General features: G+C 40.3%; 1 protein-coding gene across 4 annotated transcripts in view; it reads left to right on the top strand.

Annotated features, from left to right (window-relative positions):
- FHL2 (four and a half LIM domains 2) overlaps positions 1-26,680 on the top strand; it is a 54,331-nt gene that overhangs the window by 26,233 nt on the left and 1,418 nt on the right. For 2 of the 4 annotated variants that reach the window (XM_032100424.1, XM_032100423.1), the window contains exons 2-5: positions 14,752-14,926; positions 21,688-21,862; positions 25,497-25,666; positions 26,301-26,487. In XM_032100424.1, coding sequence (XP_031956315.1) covers positions 14,771-14,926; positions 21,688-21,862; positions 25,497-25,666; positions 26,301-26,487 — 688 coding nt within the window. In that variant the 5' untranslated portion in view covers positions 14,752-14,770. Of the gene's footprint in view, positions 1-3,626; positions 3,837-14,751; positions 14,927-21,687; positions 21,863-23,217; positions 23,240-25,496; positions 25,667-26,300; positions 26,488-26,680 lie in introns of those variants that run through there. The other 2 variants (XM_032100422.1, XM_032100425.1) reach the window with 2 other exon arrangements.

Here is a 26,680-nt window from a genome sequence, read left to right as displayed (position 1 = left end):
TGGAGACTGAACTGGGAAAGAAAATGCATGCTGAAAAAACCTTTTTATCCTTTGCATATTCGTCATAATCTTGGGAAAAATACATATGTGTGACCATCTTATGAGAATGAAATTTCAGGAAGATTTAATATTGCCTGGCTGTTATTTTAGGTTTAATGAACTAAAATGCAACATCTGCACTAGTCTACACTACTTCCTAAGTGGTAGTGCCAAAAATAGCAGCTCCCCTAAATGCACCCTCTCATATTCAATTGAAGCTTGTATTATACAGATTCAAGCATCCAAAAGGAGATTAGTTCAATTCTGATAAAGTAACTTAACAGTTTCCAGGATAAATTGGTGGAGTAAAGAATCAACCAGTAGCTTAGCCATTTTCAAACCTAAAAGTGTATATTTTCCTCTCCCCTGCTCTCTCAGAGACATTATATTTCTCTGTGTCTCAGACTGGGGGAAATAGAAATATTCCACTTCCAGCTGTCTCTTTCCACCACTTTTCTTAGTTCGTTCTTTTCAGACAGAAAAGGAGATAAGTGCTGAAATTATAGTTATTCCAGCATCAGCCCAGTAGCTGAAGTGAGACTTATGAAGGCTTAGTAAAATCACTGAGAAGTCCTGCTATGAAAAGGATAATATTTCCACCTTTTTTCCCATATAGAGGTACCGCATTCTACACATAGAATTAACCTGTTAAACACACAGACCACTGAAGAATAAGCAATATGTGCTATGTAAATGCTATGTACATGAGGAGAATATAAACCATAGGATAAGCTTCTAAATCACTGTATGGTACTTGCATTTCCACTCTTAATTTAGGCCCCCTATTGGAAGCACTGCCCCTGTTTTCATTGCATTGACTCCTCTGAAGCCTTGAAGATGCCTGATCTCTGCTGGGATGATCAGAGAACCAATGCAGTAAAAATAAAATATTATATATATATACATATATATATGGAAAAATAAGAAGTGGGTTACATAATAAATTTGTTAGTGAAAGGACCCCTGCCCTTTCCTCCCCATCTCTCTGAAAATTAATTAAATTTGGGGCTCTCCCACCCACCCACACCTGTTGGATTTGATTCTGATGGGAAAGGGGCTGGGGGCTGCTGCCAATCACTGATGAATATTTATTTGCCAGCTAAAATGTGGAGTGAGTGGTACTGAAGGAGGCTAAGAGGTCTGATGTTCCCTGTACCTTCCCTAGCAGTGTTTGGTGGAGTGCATACACCTCATCTTGGGATGAGGGAAGCTGTCTGGTAACCTTCCTCACCCCTTCCACAGCTCCACACAATCTTGATGTAGCTGCTGAGTGTCAAGTCCCATATTGAGCCCACAAATCAATGGGTTGTAAATTGGCAGAGGCTCTTCTGCCTTCACGGAATCAGAGGTGTTATATTAAATTAGGCAAAAATTACCTTAGCTCCCCTAAGTCAACCCAGAGCTGCAACAGATAAACTAAATCACTTCAGATGGAGCCAGTATATATTTAAACTTGTAACTGTGGAACACACTTGTCTTGTATGACCACAGGGATCATCAAAAAATTTCTGTCAGACTTGCTGCAGTAGCTGTCAATGGAGAGATGGGGAAATAAAAATATCATGGAAATTGAACAAAATCAATTAACACATTCAGAATATTTAGTTTGTTTAGAAAACTTTGGAAATAAACTGAATCAAATATCCCAATTCTAATCACCTTCAAGGCCTTCTTTCTCTTTAATGTGCACTACTAAATCAGAGCTGAGGTAAGAACAGTAACTAAGATGGAAATAAATTATCATTGTTGCCACTGTGCAATAGTTTAATCTAAAAGAAAGAAACTATTACTCCTATTATGTTTATGCTCTAACTAGTCCTTTGTAAATTTGTTAACAACTTACACAAGCGTTTGGCTGTCCTGAGCTTTATATTTACAGATGGTGAAGCTAAAGAACAGAAAGATGAAAAGTCTCATCCAAGGGCATCTAGCAAGTCACTGATGGGGCTGGAATCCAACCAGTAGCTTTCCCAAGATACAGGTGCAGCTCCAACGCAGCTCGTGGGTTCAGTGAAAATTGTTTACTCTCTGGTTTAATTCATTTTACAGTGCCACTGCAAATACAAGGGAAGAGTCAGGGACTCCCCATGTGGCTGGGGAGTGCAGCAGCTTTGATTTAAATAAGATTTAATTGTCATGGCATCCTTAATCCTGTATGCCCATTGTCAGTCCTCCAGGGCATGGTGCCTGTGTTTTGAAAACTCAACAGCAAAGGCTGGATCACCTGACAAACAGATCATTGCTGATCATCAAAATAACTCACATCTGTAAAGGAGATTTAGCTTCTGATAGAAGAACTAAGAATGGCCCTTTTCCACCATTTTATTCTGTGCTTTCCTAGATTTGAAGTAGCACTGAGACTAACTAACACATTTCACCCCCATTCCAAATCTGACTACATTTGGGTGCATAAGAGGACAGCAAGTACAGGTCAGGGTTCTGGCATAAGTTTGTTTTGCAGGAGAAACCCTTATCTAACCCATGTGCACATCTACACCACTGCTCAGGCACATGCCAGAACCCAGTGTCCAAAACTGGACCATCTGGCATCTTCTGGATGCAAAGCAACAGCAAGACTGTCTCGGGCTAATGGGCTTTACGTTTTTATCCTTCTGGTTTTCCTTAAGGTTGAAAGCATTCATACTAAAGCTCCTCCCTTTGGCAAGCACCAGTCATTACTGAAGAATTACCCCAAAATGCCTTCCCAGCCTACCCCTCAAGCTGCAGAGAGCAGACATCTCCCATGAGCTTCTGATCCAAATTCTTCCCTCCGGGAGGTTTCCCAGGACCCTCACTGTTTTGATTAGCAGAATGTGTTTCTGCTAGAATGGTTGATAGATGAAATTGGATTTTGTATCAGAAAAAGTAGTTCCTGGTTATAGTGGGATTAATAGTTCCCCCTCTTCCTACCATGTGCACACTGGCAGGGCTCTCGACTGGATACTGAGCATGTGCTGAGACAATCTGTTCCTTTGGCTTTCTCTTACACAAAGATGGATGGTTTTGGTTTCATTGATTTCCCCTGCTTTTGTTCGTTTTCCTCCTGATTATGGGGGAGCTTGGCAAGAAATAAGGGTGGAGAGAAACTAGGCTGGGGTCTGAATGCTCGTAAGGGAATGCCCGCACGCTTGGTCTTTGTAAAAATGTGCACCTCTCCACAAAGGAGAAGAGAGACAGGTTGTTTCACTCTTCTTTGGCAAGACACTAAGCAGGAAAAATGACCAAAACAAATAAAACCTCATACCAATTTTAAGCAAGGACTTTATTCTCTCAGCAAGGTGAAGAGCCTTACAAATGCTTGGGTTTGAGTTGCTGTAAAACCTCTCTGGTAAAGAGCGAGCTCTTGGATTTAGCAAAGCCATGTTATTAATAAGCATCAGGGGTTTAGAGAAACAAAGGCTGGAGGAGGGGAGAGGGAGCCTTATTTTAGGAAGGGGGCCAAGAACGACAAGATGTTTAGGAGGGGGAAGTATTGACACCCTTGGAATAGAGAAAAGTGTTGAATGCCAGCTGCAGAGCGCTTCAAAGAATGAGAGTCTCCGATGCTTTTGTCTCCTTATATGGTAAAATGATAGCGAGGGGTTTCACTAGGCTGGGGAAGGCAGCAGTCTCTTTCCACACAACACTGACTGCAGAGCTGGAATCGGCAGAGCCGCTCTTTGCAGGCAGCAGAAAGCCCCAGCTGGCCGTACAGCTCTCCGCTGCAAGCAGGCCAGTGTGCTCTTTGCACATTTGTTAATGGATGTGACCCCCTGTCCCCGGTCCAGGAGGTGGCATTAACTGCCCGCTGCTGCTCTGTAAGTAAATATCCCTTTTTTCCCCTTCCCTCCCACTACCCACAGAACATATCTTTGGAGGTGTCGCTTTAAACAAAGGATGCAGAGAGGAGGAGAGGGTTGTTTAATGCCCCAGTGGGTTGTTGGGGAAGGGTGCAAGGAGAGAGATTGCCGGTTCCCCTTTCTCCTGAGTGCTCCGGGAGGGCTGTGAGGAGGAGAAAACGACAAATTTCTTATCACAGCAATTACTGCTGCATGTCCGTCAGTAAAGTGACACATCAGCGAGCTGATGAGGAGCTGGGTCTTTTCATGTGTAACTATTTTTAATGACTGTATTGTGCTGTGTGTGTAATCCACTGGGGAAGTGATAAAAAGTAGAAGATGGGGTCTTAGATTCCTTACACCTCCGTGCACTCCTGCTGCAGAGCTCAACAAAGGAGCGTTTTTGTACTGTAGCAAGAGCAGATGCAAATGAAACAAAGGTAGCCTTTCCTCTTTGCAGGCAAACAGTGTGGACAGATTGTGTATGGGAGAAATGGGGAGCCATCAGCATTGTATTTCTTCTTTTTATGTGGAGAGAATAAATTAGAATACAAATCCCAATTAATAGCTCTTCATTCCTTCTTTCTGTGCTTCTCTCTGTGTGCATGTGTGTGCAGCCACAATAACCCAGTCCTTACTGTATGCTAAGGTGGATTTCTCTGTGTACATAATAAAGGAAATACTAACTTTCATTGTCTGCATTAATGGCTGTTCCAAACTTTCTGCTTCCCCCAAGGGATATGGCTTTTATTTGGTTGACCTGATACCTGCATATTTCAGCTTTGCTGTGTACAGAGACACACACAGTCATGAGACAGCAAACCTTACAAAAATATATATAGCAGCAAGTCAGTCGGTCTGTGATTGCTACTCCCCTGACTCCAATCTGGAGCTATATTAACTGAGATTGCTAATTGACACTGAGATTGCCAGGGTCAATAGCTGTAACCTTTATTGATGGCTTTGCGTATTTATATGTTGGCTTGAATAGGAATTGTTCTAAAAGGGACCAACATAAGGCTGTGTTATTAGATAGACAAATGCATCCAAATGTGAAAGAATGCTACAGTTAAGGTTGTCTCTGGGTTTCTGATGTGAACCCTATTTTCATCAGTTCATAAATTTATGGGACTCCCAGCTTTCTGGCCAAAATCTTCTGTGCCTTATATCAGCCAGATAGTAAACCTTGAAAATGATTGCTTCAGGCATTTGGATATGGAAGGCAAAAAAAAAGGTCTGTATTTTTTTATCTTACAAAAATTTATGTCTGTTTTGTGCACCTGTAGATATACCTAGGAAAGGATGGATTCTAAAGATTGCTTTTTTAAATAGAACCTGACCAATTCTTGGTCACATATGGAGAAAATTTTTTTTAAAAAACATCTGAGTTGCTATATTGAAAACTCAGTTCCTGATGCACCAATAGCATTACTATCAAAATCTGACCAGAGCATCAATATAACTATAGTTTACCCTAGCCACAGGGCAAAATGATCTCTGGCTTGTGAACCATCATGTGGTTGAGGTGAGTGGGGCAGCGGAAAAGACAAAATTATGTTGTTGAGAAATCAAATTGTAAAATTTACCTGGGGTTCCCATATGACATCTCCATCTAACTAGCACACTTGAGGCTAGGGGGTGGACCAGTTCTTGTGGTCTTTTGGAAAAGCCCAAGATGGCTAAAGTGCTGGGATAAAATATAGTTACTTTTGGTTCTCACCATTCTGCCAAATGTGCTCCCAAGGGACCAAATAGTCACTTCCAGGTGGTTTGGATTTACAGGAAAATATTACTAGCTTTTGTGAAATCACTGTTATCTCACAGCAGTGGCTATATCATGTCAAATATTGTTTGGCCATGTGAAGTTCCTACCGTGAAGAGCATGTAATGGTGATTCCCAACTGAAGTACTCAGGTACAAATAATGATCTGTTTCCCATTTCTTAGAGAAGTCTAGGGATAGCACTTTGCCTGAAATCTTTCCTGTCCATACAGACATTAGCTCTCCCAGATGGCACACCATTAGAAAAGAGACAACTCCTTTGATCACACACAACACAGTGTGCCAGGATTCCATCGTGCTTGGAACGTCAGAAGCAAAAAAAAATAAGCAAACCCAAAACATTGGTGGCAAAGTACAAGTCCTACAATTGTAAGGGTTAGCGACAGTTTCTGCTGCACTGCTCTGCAAACACAAGCTTTCATCCCAAAAGAAAGGGATGAGACAGGCTGCAAAGACCTATATGCACAAGGGACCCCCAGCTCAGTTCTCCAGGGCCTTAGAGGGACTCCTGGCTCAGTTCTCCGGGGCATTGAGCCCTGAGCCTCAGAGCCAAGAAATGTGTTACGTGCTGATGTCCTCACCTCCCTGCCTTGCCTCATCTCACAGGGGCCAGGACATTCAGAGTTAAGGGAAGGTCAGATAAGTGTTAAGACCATCAGCCACAAGCAATGGCTGTTGCTGCTGGCCAGCATGCTCACACTCTTTCAAGGTCCCCACGGACCAGGGACATTCAGGTCTAAGTCTCATTCATGTTTCTCTGATGGATAAATCTGTCCTGAGCATCTCTGGACAAACTCTGAATGGTGTAATGTTGCAGGCAACCATCTTTCCTCACTTGGGTACTGCTTCAGAGACTGGGGGAATCTCATAATTTCCATTTTTAGACTCATTAATTCTAATAGTGTAATTTTAATGTTTCATTTACATATGCACAGTTATTTGTGATGCAGATTCACCCCAAGTGAGAGTGTGAAATGGCAGGGTAATGACAGGTTTCATGAAAATAAATCTTGAATACATTGACAGCCACTGAAGCATTAACATTTCAACAATATTAATTAGCTATATATAGACAGAATTTGATTGTAAACCACTAGAGCCTTCTTCTAAGGATGAACATCAAAATACCCATGCCAGGTGAAAAAGTTAATTTTGTTCCTTTTCACATACCCCTCTATTTTGTACTGGATTATATCAACTAGGATGTTGAATGGTTACTGTACATGTAATAATACGCTGCAAGAGGAATGCAGGAGAGCATAACACTGACATAAGCATATTCGATGCTCCGTTTTACATTAAATGTTTGAAATTGAAGTTTCAAATATATCAACCACTCAAGAGAAAGGTCTAAGGTATCACTCTGATGGTGTGAGTTAGTTCTAGACCCTTGGCAAACACAAGTGTAAGGGCTCAAAACCCACCACTGCTTCTTCACTTCATCTTGCATAATAAAAGCAGCAAATTGCATAAAGCCATTAAATACCTGTAAGCTTTCACATAGATGTATTTTGTCTTTGCTCTGAAGCACCCTTGAGATTTAGAGGGTGCAGCTCTCCATGGTGAATTCAACATCTTCCTTCTTCAGTTAGAAAGAATCTTGCCCACAAAAAGATTTCCTATGTCCATGTCACCAGGCTCTCTATGTCCTTCTGTGCTCTCTTCTGTAGCTCCCACGCACCAGAGGTACTTTGGCTCAACCTTAGTAGATGTTCTCTCTGCTCTCTGTGTCCAGTCTCCAGCCACAAACCCCCCAAAAACTGGGCCAAACTGGTTCTACCCAGGTGCAATCAATCTGGTTTTCTAAGATGTGCCCAGCTGAATGGGTGCCCCCCAAGGTTTACATAGCCTCCTTTGTCATGCTTTGGAAGGCCACGGGCATGGCAGCAGGGAAGTTTGGATAGCTCCAAATGCCCTGAGGCATTCACTGCCACAGCAGACATACATTAACTGATCCCCCAAACCACGCATGCCAATTATCTTAGACACAAGGGGGCTTTGTGGTCTTACCTCGGCAAACAAAACCAGAGCTACGCTGCTAGAGGCCAGAACAAATAATAAAGCATTCTTCTTCCACAGAGTCGTCCCAGCTTTTCTTTGATCCTTTCTATAAAGAAGGAAACACAGGCTATTTGGGACGCTGTTCTGGTTTTGTGCCCTGGGTAGTAGTACACAGGATTTCAAAAAGACAGAAAAATTTGAAAACATGACTGAACGGTAGCACATGGCATTTCTGGGTATTTTTATCTTAAAGTCTAATTTCTCTGAGATTAGCAGTGTTCCTGTCAATAAGAGAAAGCAATCCTTTTCTGGAAAAACAAACCTTTGTTGTACTTTCATGTCTGCAGACATTTAGCTTATACACTACTTTTGCAGGATAGTGCCAGAAATAATAATAAGGTTTATTAATCTTATCATATTTTTCTCCTCTATCATTTTCTCTTATCTGCTCAAATGTTCTTATTAGAAATATGAATTTTTATGCTTAAGCGGTATCAAGTACTCAACCTTTCCTTTGAGCAAGTATTTGCTTATTCTGCAAGAGAAAGAAGGAGGACAGCAATTTCAAAAGGCTTTAAAACAGAAAAAAAGAGCAAGCCTTTTCACTTGAACTGTGCTTTTCCTTGCTGTGGCAGATTTAAGTCATGCTGCATGTTATTTCAATAGGCTCCTTTTGTAATTGAAATATGTGTAGGAATATTGGTAAGACCATATATCCTCCAGTCATTTCAATATCAACCTGAGAACACCACAGAGTAAACTCCGTGGGGTACAAAGTGTCAGTGCTCAGTTCTTCTGTGGCATTTGTAGGTATTACCACCGGTTCTTGCTCTACCTCTGCTGGTGTGGCTCTAGACTGGAGCAGATTTTTTTTGACTGCCAAACACAATAAACCACACAGAAACCACAAGTGGAGTGCTCCTTCTCCACTACTACAACTGGGATTACTTTAGCCAGATGCATGAGGAGCCTTGCCACACAAGAAACATTTTCTGTTAGGGTTTTTTTATTATTTATATTCTGCGAAGGAATACAATCTTAACCAGCACACTATCCACTTTCCAATTCATGATAGGCTGACTGGGCAATCCAGACAGGAACCAGGTGTGCTTTGGTTACCTGCATATGTTAATGCAGTCTGTCTGGTCAGAAAAATGCTCTAAAGAGATAAAAAAACTCTAAAAAAGAAATCAGAATGTTATACCATACGCATAAGTCAGCCATTTCCAAAGAAGGTGAGTCCTTGGAAAAATCCAAATCTAATTTTGAAGAATACTGTAAGGTAACTTTACTAAAAATTAAACTTTTTTTCTTTGAATAGCTTTTAAAATTTAGCATCTAAAGGCATGACTGGGATATTTTACTTGGGGTCAATTTTTTATTGGTTTTTTTGTTGTTATTATTACTATTATTTTCAAGCATTAAAGCAAATGTTCCTGGCTTTTGCTGAAGAGCTTCTAAGACATCTGTGAATATCTACTCTGAGCTTAAGAAACAGCAATATACACCTCTGTAACTGAGTACTTATATCTTAACCTTGATGTGGACACAGGTAAGCACTCTGGGCTTGTTAACAGGGCTGTTCTGGGAGAGAAATGACATATCATAAGGGTCTTGTTTCCTTGAAGACAGAGTGTCAAATTCTTTTGATGTGCTTACTTCAGGATTGCTCTTCCATAGCAGCAGCAAGAGAAAAAGGCTTCTGCTTTCTTCTCAGTTTAAAAATTTAAAGGAGAAGGAGTGCAGCTACATCTGCCTAAGCATCCCTGTCTCATCTACAAGCTGAGCATTAACCCAGATCAGTTGTCCCTCACAGCCTGGCTAGCCTTTTCATTGGCCAGCCTTAGTGTAAGGCAGCAAATGTCCTTCTGTGGACCCTGGAGGGAGACCTGCCTTCTGTGCATCAGCTGGCTTGGCTCCCCATGGCCAGGAGCCGCTGCTAAAGGGTCACAGCTCCGAGCAACTCAGAGCATCAGGGTCTTATTGCCAGCAGGACCTCCAAGCACACAGGTTTCCTTTGCTCCATCATGACAGTGTTTGTAGGCACTTATTCCATGATGAAGAGGATAAGATACACCTGGACAGCCAAACAAAGAGGGCTACCAGCCTGTAATGTGGTTTGGTAAATCTAAACACACAGGAGTGCTTTGGACGTTGGTGATGTGTATTTACACCAGCTTTCTCATGCTGGGGTTCAGGTGAATTCCAACCATATATAACTTTCCCCCACCTCTCATCAGTACTACATGAAAATGGCCATCTCTTATTTTTCTAAAGTAAATTAAAAAGAAATAAAATTAGATTTCCCCTTTTTCCCCTTGCATGGCCTTATGGTCTGGTTTGGAAAGAGGGTTAGGTCTTCCAGGAGTGTTTTCCTGTTGCTGCAACAAGATGATAGATAATGAATGTGGTAGGAGCAGCTAAGTTACAGGGAAAAAATCACCTCTTGCCAGAAAGACCAGCATAGTTTGAACTGTCAGTTCATGGTTGTAAATAAATCTTTGCATTTCAGCCTTTGGAGCATTAACATAAATTGTTTCCAAATGCTCTAGACCTGCATGGCTCATATCACTGGAGTTGCCAGACACAAATCTTCCGTCCTCAGGGGAAGAGAAATAAACAGATAGAAAATTCTCCATGTACACTGTTCTTCTGGAAAAATAGTCAGGTGGGAGAAATGTGTGTACATTTTGAAGGAAGAGCTTATGTTTCCTGTGCAGGTGGCTAGCACAACATACTGATCCAGGGGCACAGGTAGAGAGAGCCCCAGCACTATTGACCTAATTAAGTCAACAGCAAGTCCCCCTTTGGCATCTACAGGGGCTTAATTCTGTGTCTCCAAATACTGTTACAACAAGAGATCAGAACTTCACTGAATAAACTAAACAACTCCTACATGTTTTAGATATTTTCCCTTGGCCTCCTTCTCTCTCTTGCGCATGTGCACCTGCCCCTCTCAGCGCTCAACACCCCTAAGAAGAGTTGAAATAAGAGATGCACACAACATCATTTATTAGGCTTGCAGACATAGCTGAAAAAGCAGGCAAGGTCTGTTTTTTCAGCAGTCAAAAGTGTCATGGGATGGGAGAACATTGGATAATTTCTTAATGACATGATGAGACCTAATATTTGTGAGTTAATATGATACCTTTAGGAATTGCTGCTAGTAAAATGACACTGAGCCAACATGGGAAGAAGAGAAAATAAGCATAGAATTTAAATCAGTCTGCTAAATTTTTGGTAATTTTCCTGCCAATTCTTACGTCCTGGGAGACACAGTGTGGGTAGTACTGACATTTGCCATAAGCTGTAGCTTCTCTTTTAGGCATGCAACAGAAAGCTCTTTGCCTTTTGGAGATGTACTTGTTATGTCTGATGCTGTAGGAGGGAGACTGAATGGCAGAAAAAATCAATTTCTCCTTCATGATTATGTTGAGAGCAATCTGAAAAAAGCATAACTATAGAATGACTACAGTGATAAAATCTAAAGACCTTTTACCACAAAGAGGTGTAGTAATGATGAGCTCTGTCCCGCAACACTTTACAGTCAACAAGTATCAAACACAAGAGAAAGAAATAGATCAATGGCAAGGAGGTTGAATTGCAATTTGTGTCCATCCACAACTGTGCAAGCCTCCTGTTTTGTTTTGGTTTTTTTCCCTTAAAGCCCAAAACAATGGATAAAGCCTGCACAAAGCCAAACATGAGGGGATTTTGTATAACAGGAATTGATGGACTGGCAATGTAAAGGAGCATGTGTACAAAGTGACAGGCAAAAATATTGCTCAGTATGATTTCACATTTCTTGATTGTAAGACAACAGTGAAATTATTTGTTTGAAATTCCTGCTAGTATTTAGTACATAGGACCCATTATTACCTTACATTTAATTCTCCCTGGAGCAGAAAAAGCCCTGTACAATATGCTCAAAATACCACATAGTAGATCATGAGATTCAGTCCAAGGCCTGGATTTAAACAGGTATGCTTCACCCTGAATTCCAGCTTACTGAACGAAACCACATGAACCTGAATTCCTATCTATAAGAGATATTTGATCCAAAATTGATCCCAGATCCAATGAAAGATTAACATAACTAAACCCAAAATGCAGATCTTGGAAAAATTCCTTTCTTTTCTTTCAGTTTCCCAAATCTCTAGAGTTGTTCCTTGAATCTCATCCAGAGCTGCCCCTGCAGTGTCTTCATAGAGCAGAGTTCATCCCTAAATCCATTTGAGTTGTGGAAATAAGGACTGCCTCTCACTGCTCAGGGTGAGGGGGACAATGCCCTGTGACAATCTTAGAGCACATTTAACTAGATCCCTTTCAGGATAGGAGGGCAGTGCCCAGGAATTTTCTGAAATAGTGGCAGCAACTGTAAAATAATTGCTGAATTATTTTGAATTGTTGAATTATTACATTATTATATGAATTGTGAAATAAATATATTACATAATGCTTGCCTCTGCTCCTGTGAAATGTACCCAGAAGACAATACAGCACTGAAGATGAAAAGTCCTGTGACCAAGAGACAGGAATGTCCACCTCTAAGGGAACCGTCCTTCTTCCAGTCACAATGCACTTCTATATTTTACATTTAGCAGCCTTGGATGAAATGGTATAAACCTGCAAAGGAATCACAGTCTGTAGCTTTTCTTTTACACATCATCATTGCCGAGAAATTTTTCACTCTTCAGTATTACACATCTACTTTTAATTCAGGACTAGAAAGAACTAATTCTGAGGAAGGGTGACAAATGCAAGGTCATAAGTGGTTTCTGCTCACACTTTAACTTAACAATAATGCACATTAAATGGGCAACAAAATCCCATCATTTGGAAAAAATATCTAGTAAAACCTGGTAAAAGTACAGATTTCTGTCATAAACAGACTATTTGAACAAAAGCTATCACTCCTCTCAGACTTAGTCATACATCTACACATACAACTCAGTGGACATTGGTCTGACTCCATTCATTTTGCTGAAATTACTCCAGAAGGAAATTAAGTCCTGTCTAGCTCCTTCCTGGGAAAGTCCAAACATATTATATAGGTTAGGGGTGTAAACAGGCTCAAAAGAGAGAGGAAAATCTATGATCATCTTCTAAAAGTTCTGGTAAAGCCTGCACCGCTACTTCAAGAGAAGACTAACTTACTGAAGAAATGTCCCTTTTTACTGTCCCTGTTCTCCTGCTTTATACTTCCATTGCTGGCTCCTGCTGTTGGAAATGGGCTGGAGGGGAGCTTTGGGCAGTCATTGCACTTCTCTCTCCAGCCTGTCTTCTTACTTTCTGTCTTCTTATCAGTCCTGTGATCCTCTCTACTCCTTAAGGACAAAGTGCACTCTACATACTCCCAGCTCCCCTCTGGGATAAGAAAGTTAATTAGTTCCTAGACCATCTTTAAGGCCAAAGTAGTTGCACTGCTAGTCCTGGATTATCAGTAGCATAACGTGACCAGCTGCCAGGATTGTGCTTCCTCTAAGCACATTCTGGGGTTTGGTAGTTTGTCTCTCTTCTTTAGTAGTTACTTGGAATTCATAAGGCTTTCCAGCAGTTGAGACATCACTTACCTACTTCACACATGTAAAAGCACTCACCCCTCAGTCTGTGCTAGTCACCACAAAATTCAGCAGTTGACTGACCATTTAAAAAACAAAACGCTTTCTAGTCATCAGAATAAAGTTTGTCCATTCAGACAGCCCTAAAACCTTAATCACATCCCAGCTAGACAGAATGAAAGATAATAATAAAGACTGAAATCCTGGAGGAGAACTCAGGATTTCAGAATGTCCTATGGGTGGCTCCCGCTGCCAGAAGGAGAGGACAAACTCCAGAATCCAGTGACCTGTGCCAAGAACACTAAGCAAGTAACAACATTATGTTTAAAACTGAGAGCTGAAGTTGGCAATAGGACTGCAGCTGCTGTGAATGTCACTTGTGCATGAAAGACAGAGATAGTCACTTAAGCTATTAGTACTCAAAACATTTAAGGATTTATAGATCAGATATGGCTTAAAGAGGAGATGCAGCCTAGCAGGCAGTGAAGATCATGCAGTCCAGGTGGCATGTACTTTCTGCTTGGGAAATTCCCTTTCCTAAGCAGGCAGCTATGCCCTGCTCCAGCTGTAACCTCCAAACAAATTTCAGGTGTAACACATGCTGCAAGCCTCAGGTTAAGAAGAAGGTGATGATTCTAATGAAACCCAAAATAAATTGTCCCAGGCAATAATAAATATTCATGCAGTTTATCAAAGGCATTCGTGTCATCGCTGCTTGTGTGTGCATCCAGAAAATGAGAGAGACGTAACAAAACCTGGGGAGCAAACAGTGATTGTCCCTTATTCAGACAAGCTGAAACATCATAAACAGTTTCTTCCCTTTTCTCTTCCATAATCATTGTTTGACATTTGTCTGAGCCAGGACACCTAGCTCCCATTTGTGTCCCAATACAGTACAGCTGTTAGATAACTCGTCTGGTTGCATCAGAGGAGAATCAGACACAGAGTCACTGACCCTACACCTCCTGTGCACATAGTCCTATGCACGAGCAGAGATGGAGGGTCAGTGTCTGCCTGTGGGAGAATGATTGCTAGACACTGGCTTACTGAGAATGCAGAGAAGGAAGGTGCAGAAGCATATAACTGTGGTGCCTGATAGGCTGCCTGTGACTGAAGTCTACAAGCAATGTAAACCTTTCTCTTGCCTTATGCAGGAGATGTTGCTTCTGAAGATTAGCTGGCTCATCCTCTTAATGGACTTGACTCTCTCCATCCCCTAGGCAGACACCTTCTTTTTTCAGACCTATAGGTCAAATTCCATTCACAAATCCCACGGGAGTTCTTCAGACTCAGGGTTTACTCCTCCCCCTCATTTCTAACACTAGGTCTGGCCAAAGATGGATCAGCAAAAGGCTGAATTAGATGGGCTGTTTTCGTTGCCCTGCACCGCAAAATTTATAGTCCTGTTCCTTCCTATTGTGTTCATTTATTTGACTGAAAGTTGGATTAAAACTGAGGTACAAAGTGATAAACCAGAATTGATGAACCTTTCCTGGGGGATTGGGTCAAGTGTAGCTCAGTCTGACATGTACCTGTTCCTGTCCTTGTAGCTGGACTCCAGACACCAACATGACTGAACGCTTTGACTGCAACTACTGCAAAGAGTCTCTGTTTGGTAAGAAGTACATCCTGAAGGAGGACAGCCCCTACTGTGTTAAATGCTATGAAAATCTTTATTCCAACACCTGCGAGGAATGCAAAAAACCTATTGGTGCTGACTGCAAGGTATGTCAGATTTGTGTCTTGTTATAGAAATCTTGACAGAGCAGCCTGGATACAGAGCTCTGAGATCTGTAAGGATCCAGCCTAACAGCTACACATGGGTTTCTTTTGATGGGAGAGCATGTTTTCTGGACCCCTGTATCTGTTCTGTATTGTTTTACTTGGCAAACCCTTCTTTACCAGGCATGGTAATAGAAATACGTTCCTGTAAAGCACAGAAAGATCTGAGGCTCTGATGTAAGAAATTCTCTGCAACTCGTTGGGAGAGCCTGTCCTCAGGGCCAGCTGGGATCTGGAAGGATGACAGTAGCTGGTTTTGCCTACCTTTGGGTCAGAGGGAGCTAAGCCACTGCTGGCTTTGCAGTGACCACACTTCTGTTGTCATTAAGAGACAAGACACACTCAAGACAAGGTGCCAACCTGGAGATCACAGAAGTCTAGATAATGCTGACCCAAGCAATAAATCAGATAGAGTTAGAAAAATTTGCCTTTTAAGTACAGAATTACGATAGTGGAATCTAATTAAAGAATGGGATGGACAGAGAAGACGCCTTGCTAGCTTGAGTTGTGCACTGCTACAACACTTGGAAACACCTGCCTGGTACAGATCAGGTGTGACCATGTGCATTTCTTTTAAATTAATCAAAACAACTGGAGTTCATGCCAGTTTCATCCTGCCCGATGAAGACAGGGGAGCCATCCAGTGAATTGTCTGTTGGACTACTACCAACAGACTTCTTCTGATATATACCCCCCTTGCACAAAACTGACTTGTTCAAAGCTGGGCAAGATTTTCACTGAAAGAGTGAGATTGTGGTAGAACTGCAATTTGTATTGCATGGCCATAGGATTCTTCACTGACCCAAGGGGATCTGATTTTTGATTTCCCACTGCTGATCCATACCTCTAGAAGCACCAATTAACTCCTAATAGTGATACTACCACTCAATTACTAGTTCAGAGATATAAAAATATATGCTTACTCAGATTGGAAAGAAGAAATGTCTCACACCTTCCAAATCAATCTACAACACCCTATTGGCAAATCAGTAGGAAAGTCCCTTTCAGAAGCCTTAAAAAGGTAAAAATGTTTCACCATTAAGACAGGGAACTGGCAATAATCTGTAAGAAGGTCTAAAATTGCCAGCTTTCCTACAGCTCATAAATATTCAGGTTAGAGAAGAGATACAGCTGGCCCGGCCTGACCTGAAAAAGCAAAATATTTCTGCCCCGTTCCAGAATGTGCTTTTGTTTTAAGGTCTCTTTCTAATCTCCTGAGAAGATATTTCCATGTGTTGATAGTCAAGAATTTAAAAACTTGGACCAGCTTCAACAAATCTCGGTCAAAGTATTCAGGAATTAATCAGGCTGAACTTTTCAACCCAGATTTATGTATTTAGGGAGTGTGGGTGTTATCTGATATACTGCTTTTCTTTACTTTAAAGTGAGACACTCTAATATCAGAAAAAATAGAAAAAATAGAAAAAAAAGAAAAAGCCCCAACTGTCTGCAATCTAAGAATATTTTATATATGTAAAGAACCAGAACTATATGTGGAAAACACATCTAAGAGACAGTAAACAAAGATTTCTTAAAGTGCTATAAAGTGTGCCAGAAACAAACATGTACTTTTTTGTTTCTCTGACTGCTATTTGTGCTTGTCCATGCTTTATGCTGTAGCTTTTGAAGCTGTTGACCAATTTTAAGCAAATTCTGACAGATGGATAAAAGTTGAAACCTAAACTCCTACAAGTTTTCTGAAAAAAACCCCCCGTGCTTAGTAGAAAAAGAGATCCTATGAATGTTCTGAGATGAAAACTAGAGCAGTTTTTCAATGACAGTAATAGACTCTAGAGGACACATTTGAGAGAGCCCTTACAAGTGCCTCAGACACCAGATGAGTATCGAACGCAGTGTGTGCACTGTGTGACTGAGTGTAATTCTGCCATGAAACCGTCACAAAAAATCAGGTTTCTTCTCATTAAACTGTACAGATACATAGCTATATAAATAGACAAGAAATAGAACACATACGTATATGTATGTATTTACTTTTTCACCTGAACAAAGGAGATAAATTGTACTATGTTTGGGAATGAGACCAGTGTGTCTACTGCATGTATGAAACGGACTCCAATTTGTTTGTGTGCTCGACATAACCTAAAAATGTAACATTTGGAAGAAAAAACCTAATGGAGTGACAGTGTCATGGGAAAAGGTCACATCCAGGCCTCTGCATCTGGCAGTGGTGTCCACACTTACATCCACATTACAACCTGAGAAGTTCCATGTAGCTCTCACATCAGATTTTCCTTTGCAAGTACTTTCTTGGCCATCATTGTTTCTCTACACTGAGAAAATCTGCCCTGAGAACCAGATGCTCTTAATTTCCTTCTTTCCCACCCTCCCAATTACAATCAACCCTTCTATCACTGACAGGGTTACACCCAAGTGATACCACAGGTGCTGAGAACTGGACAGCCATTTCACTGTCTCTGACACTACTGTAGCGCATCAGCAGTGGTGCACAGCATCAGTTTACCTGAGTTGAGCTTAAGCCTACTCAGACTCTGGTAAATACTCGAATTCTGACAGCACTGGACTGTGAGAGGATGAAATTGATGCCAGATTTTCACATTGTGTTTTAGCTATAGCACAGAGACCCCACAAGGCAACAATGCTGTGGAGAAACACTCCTTGAATTCAAGTCAGGGGAGAATTTCTTTCAATATCTTTCTAGTTTTTAAGGTAGTTTATGGGTAACTGTGATTGTAACTGAGTAGTAACTAATTTGTTCTTTATTTTAAAAGAACAAGTCTCTTCCACCAAAAAATCCTGGAATGTTAATGTGTGTCTGAATTACACCTTTGGGCACAGGCCATTTCATTAACTGTAAACTATTCTGGCTGATGTTCATGAAACTTTCACAGACCAATTAAAAGCTTCATATACTGAGTGGTAGGAGGCACCAGCAGGCAGTATGAAAACATGGTGCCATTTCTCTCACACCTATTACACATTATCCATATGCCAATGGGTTATAGGAGAAATTTACTTTTTCTAGGAAAAATTGGCATTTTATTGGCTAAGTTGCTGGTGAATGCTCTCCACACCTACAGTTTCATGCTTCTTTCTGGAAATCCATCCATCATGTACCCATTTGCTTAACTGCTGAAGGGTTACTTTTGGTGGACTTTGGCTTTTTTAATACTTTCCTTGCAGATCCTATGCTATAGAAACCATTCCAAATACAGGAAATTCCTACAGTAATCCTGTGTTTAATGCAGTCCACAAGTTGCCCTTGGCAGGCAGAAGGGCATGAAAACTCTCTCTGTGAAATGTGAAAATTAAATTATAAGTGGATTGTGACATAAAGCTACTGTGTCAGCATGCAGGCCAAAAATTGCTCAAAAGGATCAGTCTCACACATAAACTAAACAAAAAAATAAAACCTCCAGTAAGGAGGATCAGGAAAGGGTTAAAGTAATTATTTTTCTCATTTTTAATGTTTAAACCCTGTCCTGCCACACAACACTTTTTCAGCTCATTACTGAATCTCAGACTAATTGTTGTAAAGTGAAATGGTGAAAGAAGTGGATATCTTAACATCTTCTCATACACATAAGGGGCTGAGTCCAGCACAATATCGCTCGTTTTTACCTTTTCTCAACATGTTTTTGATGGGTATGTTCCAGTCTAACATACTTAAGTGTTTTGTTACAGGGTGTGTGTAGCTAAAATCTGCACAGCATTTAGTTGGCATAGCCCATTTCCTACATTCAACCTTCTGAAAAGACCATTATGGCAGGCAAAAAAAGCCTAATGTAGTCTTCGTTCATGAACAACATATACATTTACTGTTCTGGCAATAAGCTCTCTCATCTCCTTCTTCCTACTGGGTTCCTGTTGAAACCCAGTTCAAGAGAAATGGTACTGCATAATGGCTTCAGCTTGCTTAGACTTAAAAAGCCTGAGGAGAAGACAATATAAATGCAGGGTATTAGGAGCCCAAGCTTAACCAAGCTACCTGATAACCCTAGTCTAAGGGAGTCTTCTGGGTTTTTTTAAAAAACCACGCTTTTCTAAGACACATGCAGTCCCACCCTAGAGGCCAAATAAACAGTGCTGGAGCAAAACTATACAGAACTATGGAGAAGCTGTAAAACATGATCTTGCCAGTGTTAACAGTTATCTTGTCAAAGTTTTCTTTGTGGGTGACATAAAGAAAATAAGTGAAAATACAACAGCAATTAGTTGTATATCACTTGTACTTTCTGCTGGAACAGATTTATTTGGGCTACAGTCAGTTAGCATAAACTAGAATTCACATGCCTAGACTAAATCTGATGTACTTTCAGCTTAACAGAGGAGCAGCCTGATATTCAGAAAGCTTTAAGTCAGTTTTTGCACATTTTTCCAGTGTAGAATCTGCTCCAGATCAATACATCCACATCTTATGGACAAGCCAAAGGCTCCAGTAATACATACAACATGATGAAGTAGACCAAACCTCCTCTTCAGTGACCTTAGAACACTCAGGACGCATAAATGGTTTAATCAGTACCTTGGACTTCCTTGCTCTCAGATGTGACAGATTCAGAGAGAGAAAGCAATATCCATTTCATCAGTCTAATATTCTACTGACAAAGCCAGACATCTTAGACTCTCTCTACATTCAATGACAATAGTAGTTGTAGTAATCCAGAGTAGCTAAAGATTATTCAATCCACTTTTTATCTTGGGTACTTTTTGTTGTAGTTGTGCTTCATCACTTCATCGTGATGAAATATCTGCTGCTGTCACCTACCCAGCTACAGCTTGTAAAATCTTGCCATCGTAACTGACTCAGGAATCAAATCTTTCATCATTGACACCTAATCTTTGTCTTCATTACTCCTCTTCTAAAAGGCATGCACCTTCTTCAGGGTATAATTTCATTGATAAAATAAGCAGCCATCAGCGCATTAATTTTGGATATTAAAAAAATAGCTTGCTGAAAATTGCAAAAACAGAAAAAGGCAGCAAGTGAGGAAAAGTACTTGAATACATCATGTTACAAGAGAAAGACAATCGGATCTGTTGTTCTACTTTCTAGAAGGCAAATTTCACATTTTGGAAAACACTGTTGGCTGTATATCGTATTTTTCTGCTGAAAATATAATATGAAATCAGATTTAGGCTATTCAATTTCACTTAAAGAGAAGAAATAGATTGTAAATAACTTCCAAAGAAGATTGGTTTGAATTTGCTATTAGAAAAGATTAAAATTTTACAGTGAGAAATTCATGCTGTTTCAAAAGGAAGTAGCTGAAATTATTAGATGAGCTGAATAAACAACTGTCTGAAAGTTGTAAATTAGAAGTCTTAGATATTCTGTCACAGAATGCAATCTCAGAGATGAAAAATACATTGGGTATCAACTGTTACTCACAATAATTCAAAAAAATTTAGGTGAGTAGCACAGATATCCAAACAAAAATGCTTAATTGCATGGTCAAATTCTGACAGAAATTAGTAAAGTTTAACATGCTACCATATATCAGCTGACCTAGATGAAACGAGTTCAGTGTTTCCTGCTAGCTATTCATGGGAACAAGGCTCCCAAAGACACAATGTTATTTTAGGTTAGCCTAAATCTGTGTTATCTTTTGTTTGCTCTGGGCTAAGATTGCCCATTTGGAGTTACCTGTGACTGTACTGACTGACACAGCACAGCTTAGGCCAGTTCAGGTACGAACCCTTTGAGATGCTTTACATGACTAAAAAATCTGATGTTCTGCCACTCACTCTTTTCCTTCAGTTAATCCAATTTGTTTAGTGCCTGCAATGAATACACAGTAGATCTTGAGCTAGAACCTGAGAAGTTATTTCTGCTGAGTTTTTATACTCCCTATTCATGACAATTCTAGCCTTGCACACTTCCAACCCAAACCAGAGCCTATATATTTTAGGGAAGACACTGTTTCTTGGAATCATCCAAGCTCTGTTTTGTTTGAAGTCCAAAGACACTGTTAACTGTTACATGATTAGGCCACCTTAAAATTTAAATTTTAAAAAGCACAGTCACAATTTTGGTCACAATTTTGAGAAGGATTGTTCCTTTTAAATAATAAAAGGAGTTACTGTGGAGAGTATTTTAAATACTTACATGCCCACACTAATCCCTTGGCCAGTATTCTGGATCCCTGGATGCAGGTACAATGTGGTCTTGCATTTTTCAGACCCATCCACATCTGAAATATAGGTAAACCAGAACACAAGAGTCAGTAAAAATGTGTTGCAGTGAAAAAAACCCCAAAGAGATCAGACTCATTCCACCCTTGGTATAAATCTGTCGAAAAAATACCAGAATGCAATTGGGAAAAAACGGTTTCTGTTCAGGAGTAAATATCTATGGAATGAACCAGAAATCAGCAATAGTTAAACCAAACAGGGGAAGTCAATCACACCTGTAAGGTTAACAGGCTTTAATCTGATTCAAAAGTGGGGCTTTATTCCCAAAGGAAATACCTAAATGAAACTAGCTGTTCCTCTGTCACAAGACAGGTTACCTTGAGCTGAAAAAGGGTTGATAGTTGTCATGAGCTGCTCTTGGTTATCACAGCAACGTAAGTTCACCTTCGTTGGAACATTTATTTTCTTGAGCAGTGCAAATTAGCCCCAGCTCCTCCCTGCAGTTCAGATTTGGATGTGTTTGCATTCTCTGAGTTTCCAGTTGTGCAAACTATTCATTCCACTTACTCTGTGGTTTTGGATTTCTACAGGATCTGTCTTACAAGGACCGCCACTGGCATGAAACCTGCTTCCACTGCTTCCAGTGCAAGAATTCACTGGTGGACAAACCTTTCGCTGCAAAAGAGGAACATCTGCTTTGTACTGACTGCTACTCCAATGAATACTCTTCCAAATGCAATGAATGCAAGAAGACTATTATGCCAGGTTAGGATGCTCACTTTTTGGACAAATATCAAGCTCAAATTCAGCAATATTTGTGAGAAATGTTTTTTCTTGACTATCTCTGCTTAGTCATGGTGAACTGCATAAAAAACTGGTGATGGTGCATTCTAGGCCACTTCCATGACCAGAACATGTAATATTCATAATGGCTCATGGCAGAACTTGCATTCATGTGAAATTTTTTGTGTGATTACTCTAAATTTAGCTTCTCTCAGACAATTGAAAAATTGGCCAAAGTGCCTCTGAGGCCCTTCTTGAGTACAAAGATGTGAAGAACTAGGAAAGAGCTATTTTTTTTTTTCAACATGAAACATGAGGTTATAGTAATAGATTGTTAAAATTTCATCTTCTCATGTCAATACTATAGCATTCTGTGAGATTTGAGGGCTTTAAAGTTGAAGTGCTATCAGTGCAGAAATAAAATATTAAAAGGCAACTTGTAGAATCCTCATCCACACTCCATAATGGTTACTAGTTACGTTGTCAGCTAGTTCTGACATTGGTTGTCTTAGATAAGAGGAGAAAACCACTTTATTTTTTAAACATTTTATTCCTGGGGTGTAAAAATGAAGTTTGATGATGAAATAGGACTGCAATATTTAAAAACAGATGACCCTATCTATTCATGACTGAGTTTAGGCATCTCCTGTTGTTCCATGTGCATCCCTTTTGCTGACACAGGAATAAAAACTGACATACTTGGGAATAGCCAGTGCTAGTTTTAAAGCTGGAACTATATGACACAGAAAGTCCACTCACATCCCAGAAAGCCAATTGTATCCTGGGCTGCAACCAAAGCAGCATGGGCAGCAGGACAAGGGAGGTGATTCTGCCCCTTAACTTTGCTCTTGAGAGATCCTCACCTGCATCCAGCTCTGGGGACCCCAACACAAAAAGAACATGGAACTGTTGGAGGAGGTCCAGAGGAGGGCCACAAAGAGGGCTGGAGTACTTCTCTTATAAAGACAAGCTGAGAGAGTTGGGATTGTTCAGCCTGAAGAAGAGAAGGCTCTGGGGAAACCTGATTGCAGTCTTTCAGTACTGAAAGGGGACCTATAACATAGACAGGGACAAACTTTTCAGCAGGGCCTGTTGCAATAGAACAAAGCATGGTGGTTTTAAAGTAAAAGAGAGTGGATTTAGATTAGATATAAGGAATAAGTTTTCTACAATGAGGGTGGTAAGGTAAAACACTGGAACAGGTTGCCCAGAGAGGCGGTGGATGCTCCATGCCTGGAAAAATTCAAGGTCAGTTTGGATGGGGTTCTGAGCAACCTGATCAAGTTAAAGATGTCCTTTCTTATTGTAGGGGCTTGGACTAAATGATCTTTAAAAGTTCCTTTCAACCCAAACTATTCTGTGAGTGTATGATTCTATAATTTTATGTGTATATATTTTTAATACTGTTTGTCAGATTCATCGCCGTTATCAGTGATTTACTGAATGGATCTCTTTTTGTCTATTATGGCAGCTATACATTGATACATAATAATGGCGGCTGGATTCAGTGACACAGAGAATCCCTTCTTCTCTTATAACCCAAAAGAGAAGAAATTAATTTTTGTAAGCTTTACAACTACCTGCTGGTCTTTAGCTGTTTACCCAAGATAGCTAAGATGTCACCATATTGGAAGAGCTCAGCGTGTTTTTCCTACTTACACAGCACACCACGGTGGTACAGAAGCTACACCAGAGGAACATGGTCACCAATGGAGGCATACACTTTTTGAAAGAACCAGCAAGTGACTGGATACCCTTTGTGGAGACTGTTAATGCTAAATTTGCCCTTTGCTTTGAGCCACTAAATGTACCACGTAGATTTAATGAAACTTTATCATGATGTGCCCATTTAAGTGATTACAAGCTTAGTCTTTCAGTCCTTCTGCAAACATGACTCACGCTGACTTCACTCTAGCAGCTAACAAACAGGGCTCTGCCTGCTTTGAGTTTCAGTGACAACACCATCCCAAAGACAGCACAGCTGAAAATTTGAAAATAAAACTCTAGACTACCAAAAAAAATCATCTACATCTCCTTTTTCCAGAATACTATTCTTTCAAGGACTGATTTATTTGCTCCTTGGCATGATATAGGAATTTACCAGCATAGAGAGGGCATAATTTTTAGAAGGTGTCTGTTAATAAAATGGAACAGAAATATTCAAGCATGTAAGCATCAGAAAGAAAGATAATTAGCAGTTCACTTACTACTGATGCAAGTGAATTTAAAACAAAAACCAACACCAAATAAATCCTGAACTATGCCTCTCAGCAGAATTTAATGAGATCATAAAAGAAGAAAAATATGCAACTAGTAAACAAAGATGAATTAATGTTTGAGAAGGGGAGAAAAGGTAAAACTTCACCCTGCAGTAATAGGGGCGGGGAGAATTGGCATCAAAGGCATTAGTGTGGTTCTTCATCATCAGCCAACTCAACCAGCTTGTCAGTCTTCCAAGCATTTCACTTTGTTTTTGCTGTTACAGGCTCCAAGAGTGATGCAGAACTGTAGAAACAACATTTGTTCGTTTATCCTTCTGGCCAGTATTAAATATTCTGACTCCAACTGGTACATAGGAAGTCATACCATGTCCAAAGAAATTTATCCATATAATAGGGCATCTCCAGTTTCCTGGAAGGGCTCAGAGTCTACCTGCCATACAGTAAACTGAATCTGCAAAGCACACTATCTGAACCCTAAAATCACATTCTAGAGAAGTGCATTAATTTACTAACTACCATACCACTTTTCTGCTATTCAATAAAGGACTGTCTAAAGATTTTTCTCCCTGCCACATTTCACCCATATTTTCAATACAACTGAAAACAGAGAGAAAGCTTCTTTCTTACTGCAAGTTTCAAGAGACAGAAAGACCTTTAGGATAGGTGCTGCTCAGCTGGAAACAATTGCAAACTTATAGTACACCTCAGTGAGAACAAGAAAAAGGCCCCCAAGCAGGTATGAAATAATCCTTTGTCTCAGACAGTAACTATATTTCATTGGGAAAGGGAGGTAAGATGCTTGCCAGGAATTGGATGCCCCATCCCTGGCAGTGTTCAAAGTCAGGTTGGATCAGGCTCTGAGAAAGAACCTGGTCTAGTGAGAGGTGTCCCTGTCCATGGCAGGGAGTTTAAAACTAGATGATCTTTAAGGTTTCTTCCAACACAAATAATTCTATGAGTCTGTAATTAACCACGTACCTTGGTGCTATTTGAAAAAGAAACAAAACAGTTGTGGAATGAATGATGTCAATCTTTAATGAGGAATGGCCTTACTTCTGCTCAGCACTAACAGCAGCTTTTATTGGTGTCTCTCCAATTCCCTTGAATCTTCCTGTGCATTGGAATTCATTATTTGCCTAATAATACCACAAAAAGCTGTTCTAGGCTATAGCTATTTGCAATAAATGTTTCTCTTCTTTGCAGGAGAAGAACCACTTGCTCTCCAAAAACCTAAAATGGTACCAAATGTCATGCAAAGTTGTTAGGAACATTAAATAGCCTCTAGCTCATAGCTGCAATGCTTCTTGACTGACAGCCAGCTGCCAGGCAAACAAGAGCTACGAATTGCATCTATCTCATCCAGAAGTTCAGTTGATGCTCTGGTCTCATTACAGGTACTCGGAAGATGGAATACAAGGGCAACAGCTGGCACGAGACCTGCTTTATCTGCTACCGCTGCCAACAGCCTATTGGGACAAAGAGCTTCATCCCTAAGGACAATCAAAACTTTTGTGTACCCTGCTATGAAAAGCAGTTTGCCATGCAATGTGTCCAGTGCAAGAAGGTAGTGCTATTATTTTGCTTACCTGAAACCTGAGGGATTGAATTCCATCCCATTTTATATCCAAGTAGGTAAAATGTCTCATTTATGTACGTGTAAAAAGATTCAGAATTACCTGATTTTAAGAGATGATATAATTTCAGTTCTGGTTACTGATAAGAGAAAACTCCCTGACAAAGTCTGCAGAAGCAGAAAGTAAATACTTCAATATGAAATAAACTAGTCTTTCCCAAAGAAAGTAACAGTGAAGTTGAAACACATCAGGTAATTCCTCCACCATGAAGAAAGGGACAGAGGAAGGTACGTAATGAGACAAACTCTAGTATATGCATATGAAAAGCAACATACAAAGAGTACCTTGAAAAACAGAGTACAATTGAAATTGAGATTTTACAATATATGCAGAATAAAGTACTTTTAGTATGGGGCTTCTTTTTATAAATTAGGAAATTACAATAAAGCACTTGCATGATTTTCTCAAGGTCAACTCCAAGCAAAATTATGATCTTGCTGTTGTTAAGCCTTCTTCCCCTCCTCCCACCCACTAAAACCTCATCACCTTTCCTCTTTACCAAATCTAAATATGAACCTGCCACCCTTAAGAAAATACTTTCTTGTCCTTTTTTTCCTAAAACAGGCTATCACTACAGGAGGAGTTACCTACCGGGAGCAGCCATGGCATAAGGAGTGCTTCGTGTGTACTGGATGCAAGAAGCAGTTGTCCGGACAGCGCTTTACCTCCCGGGATGAGTTTGCATACTGCTTGAGCTGCTTCTGCAACCTCTACGCCAAAAAGTGTGCTGGATGCACAAACCCAATCAGTGGTAGGTTTCTTATGGCTGGTGCCTTTACATTTCGTGGCAGTTTTGTGTGTTGAGTTGCTACTGAAGGCAAAACTAAACAGAAAGTCTCACCTGGTACAGGATATGCCCAACTAAATCTTTTCACAGAGCTCCGGCTAGTCATTTTTGAGGTTAAGCAAAAGACAGTTACTCCTAAGAGATATTTTTCCCTTTT

The sequence above is a fragment of the Corvus moneduloides genome, chromosome 2, assembly GCF_009650955.1.
Source record: "Corvus moneduloides isolate bCorMon1 chromosome 2, bCorMon1.pri, whole genome shotgun sequence".
NCBI classification, from domain to species: domain Eukaryota; kingdom Metazoa; phylum Chordata; class Aves; order Passeriformes; family Corvidae; genus Corvus; species Corvus moneduloides.
The sequence above is the reverse complement of the archived record's forward strand: the minus strand, read 5'-3'. Positions and strand labels throughout refer to the sequence as shown.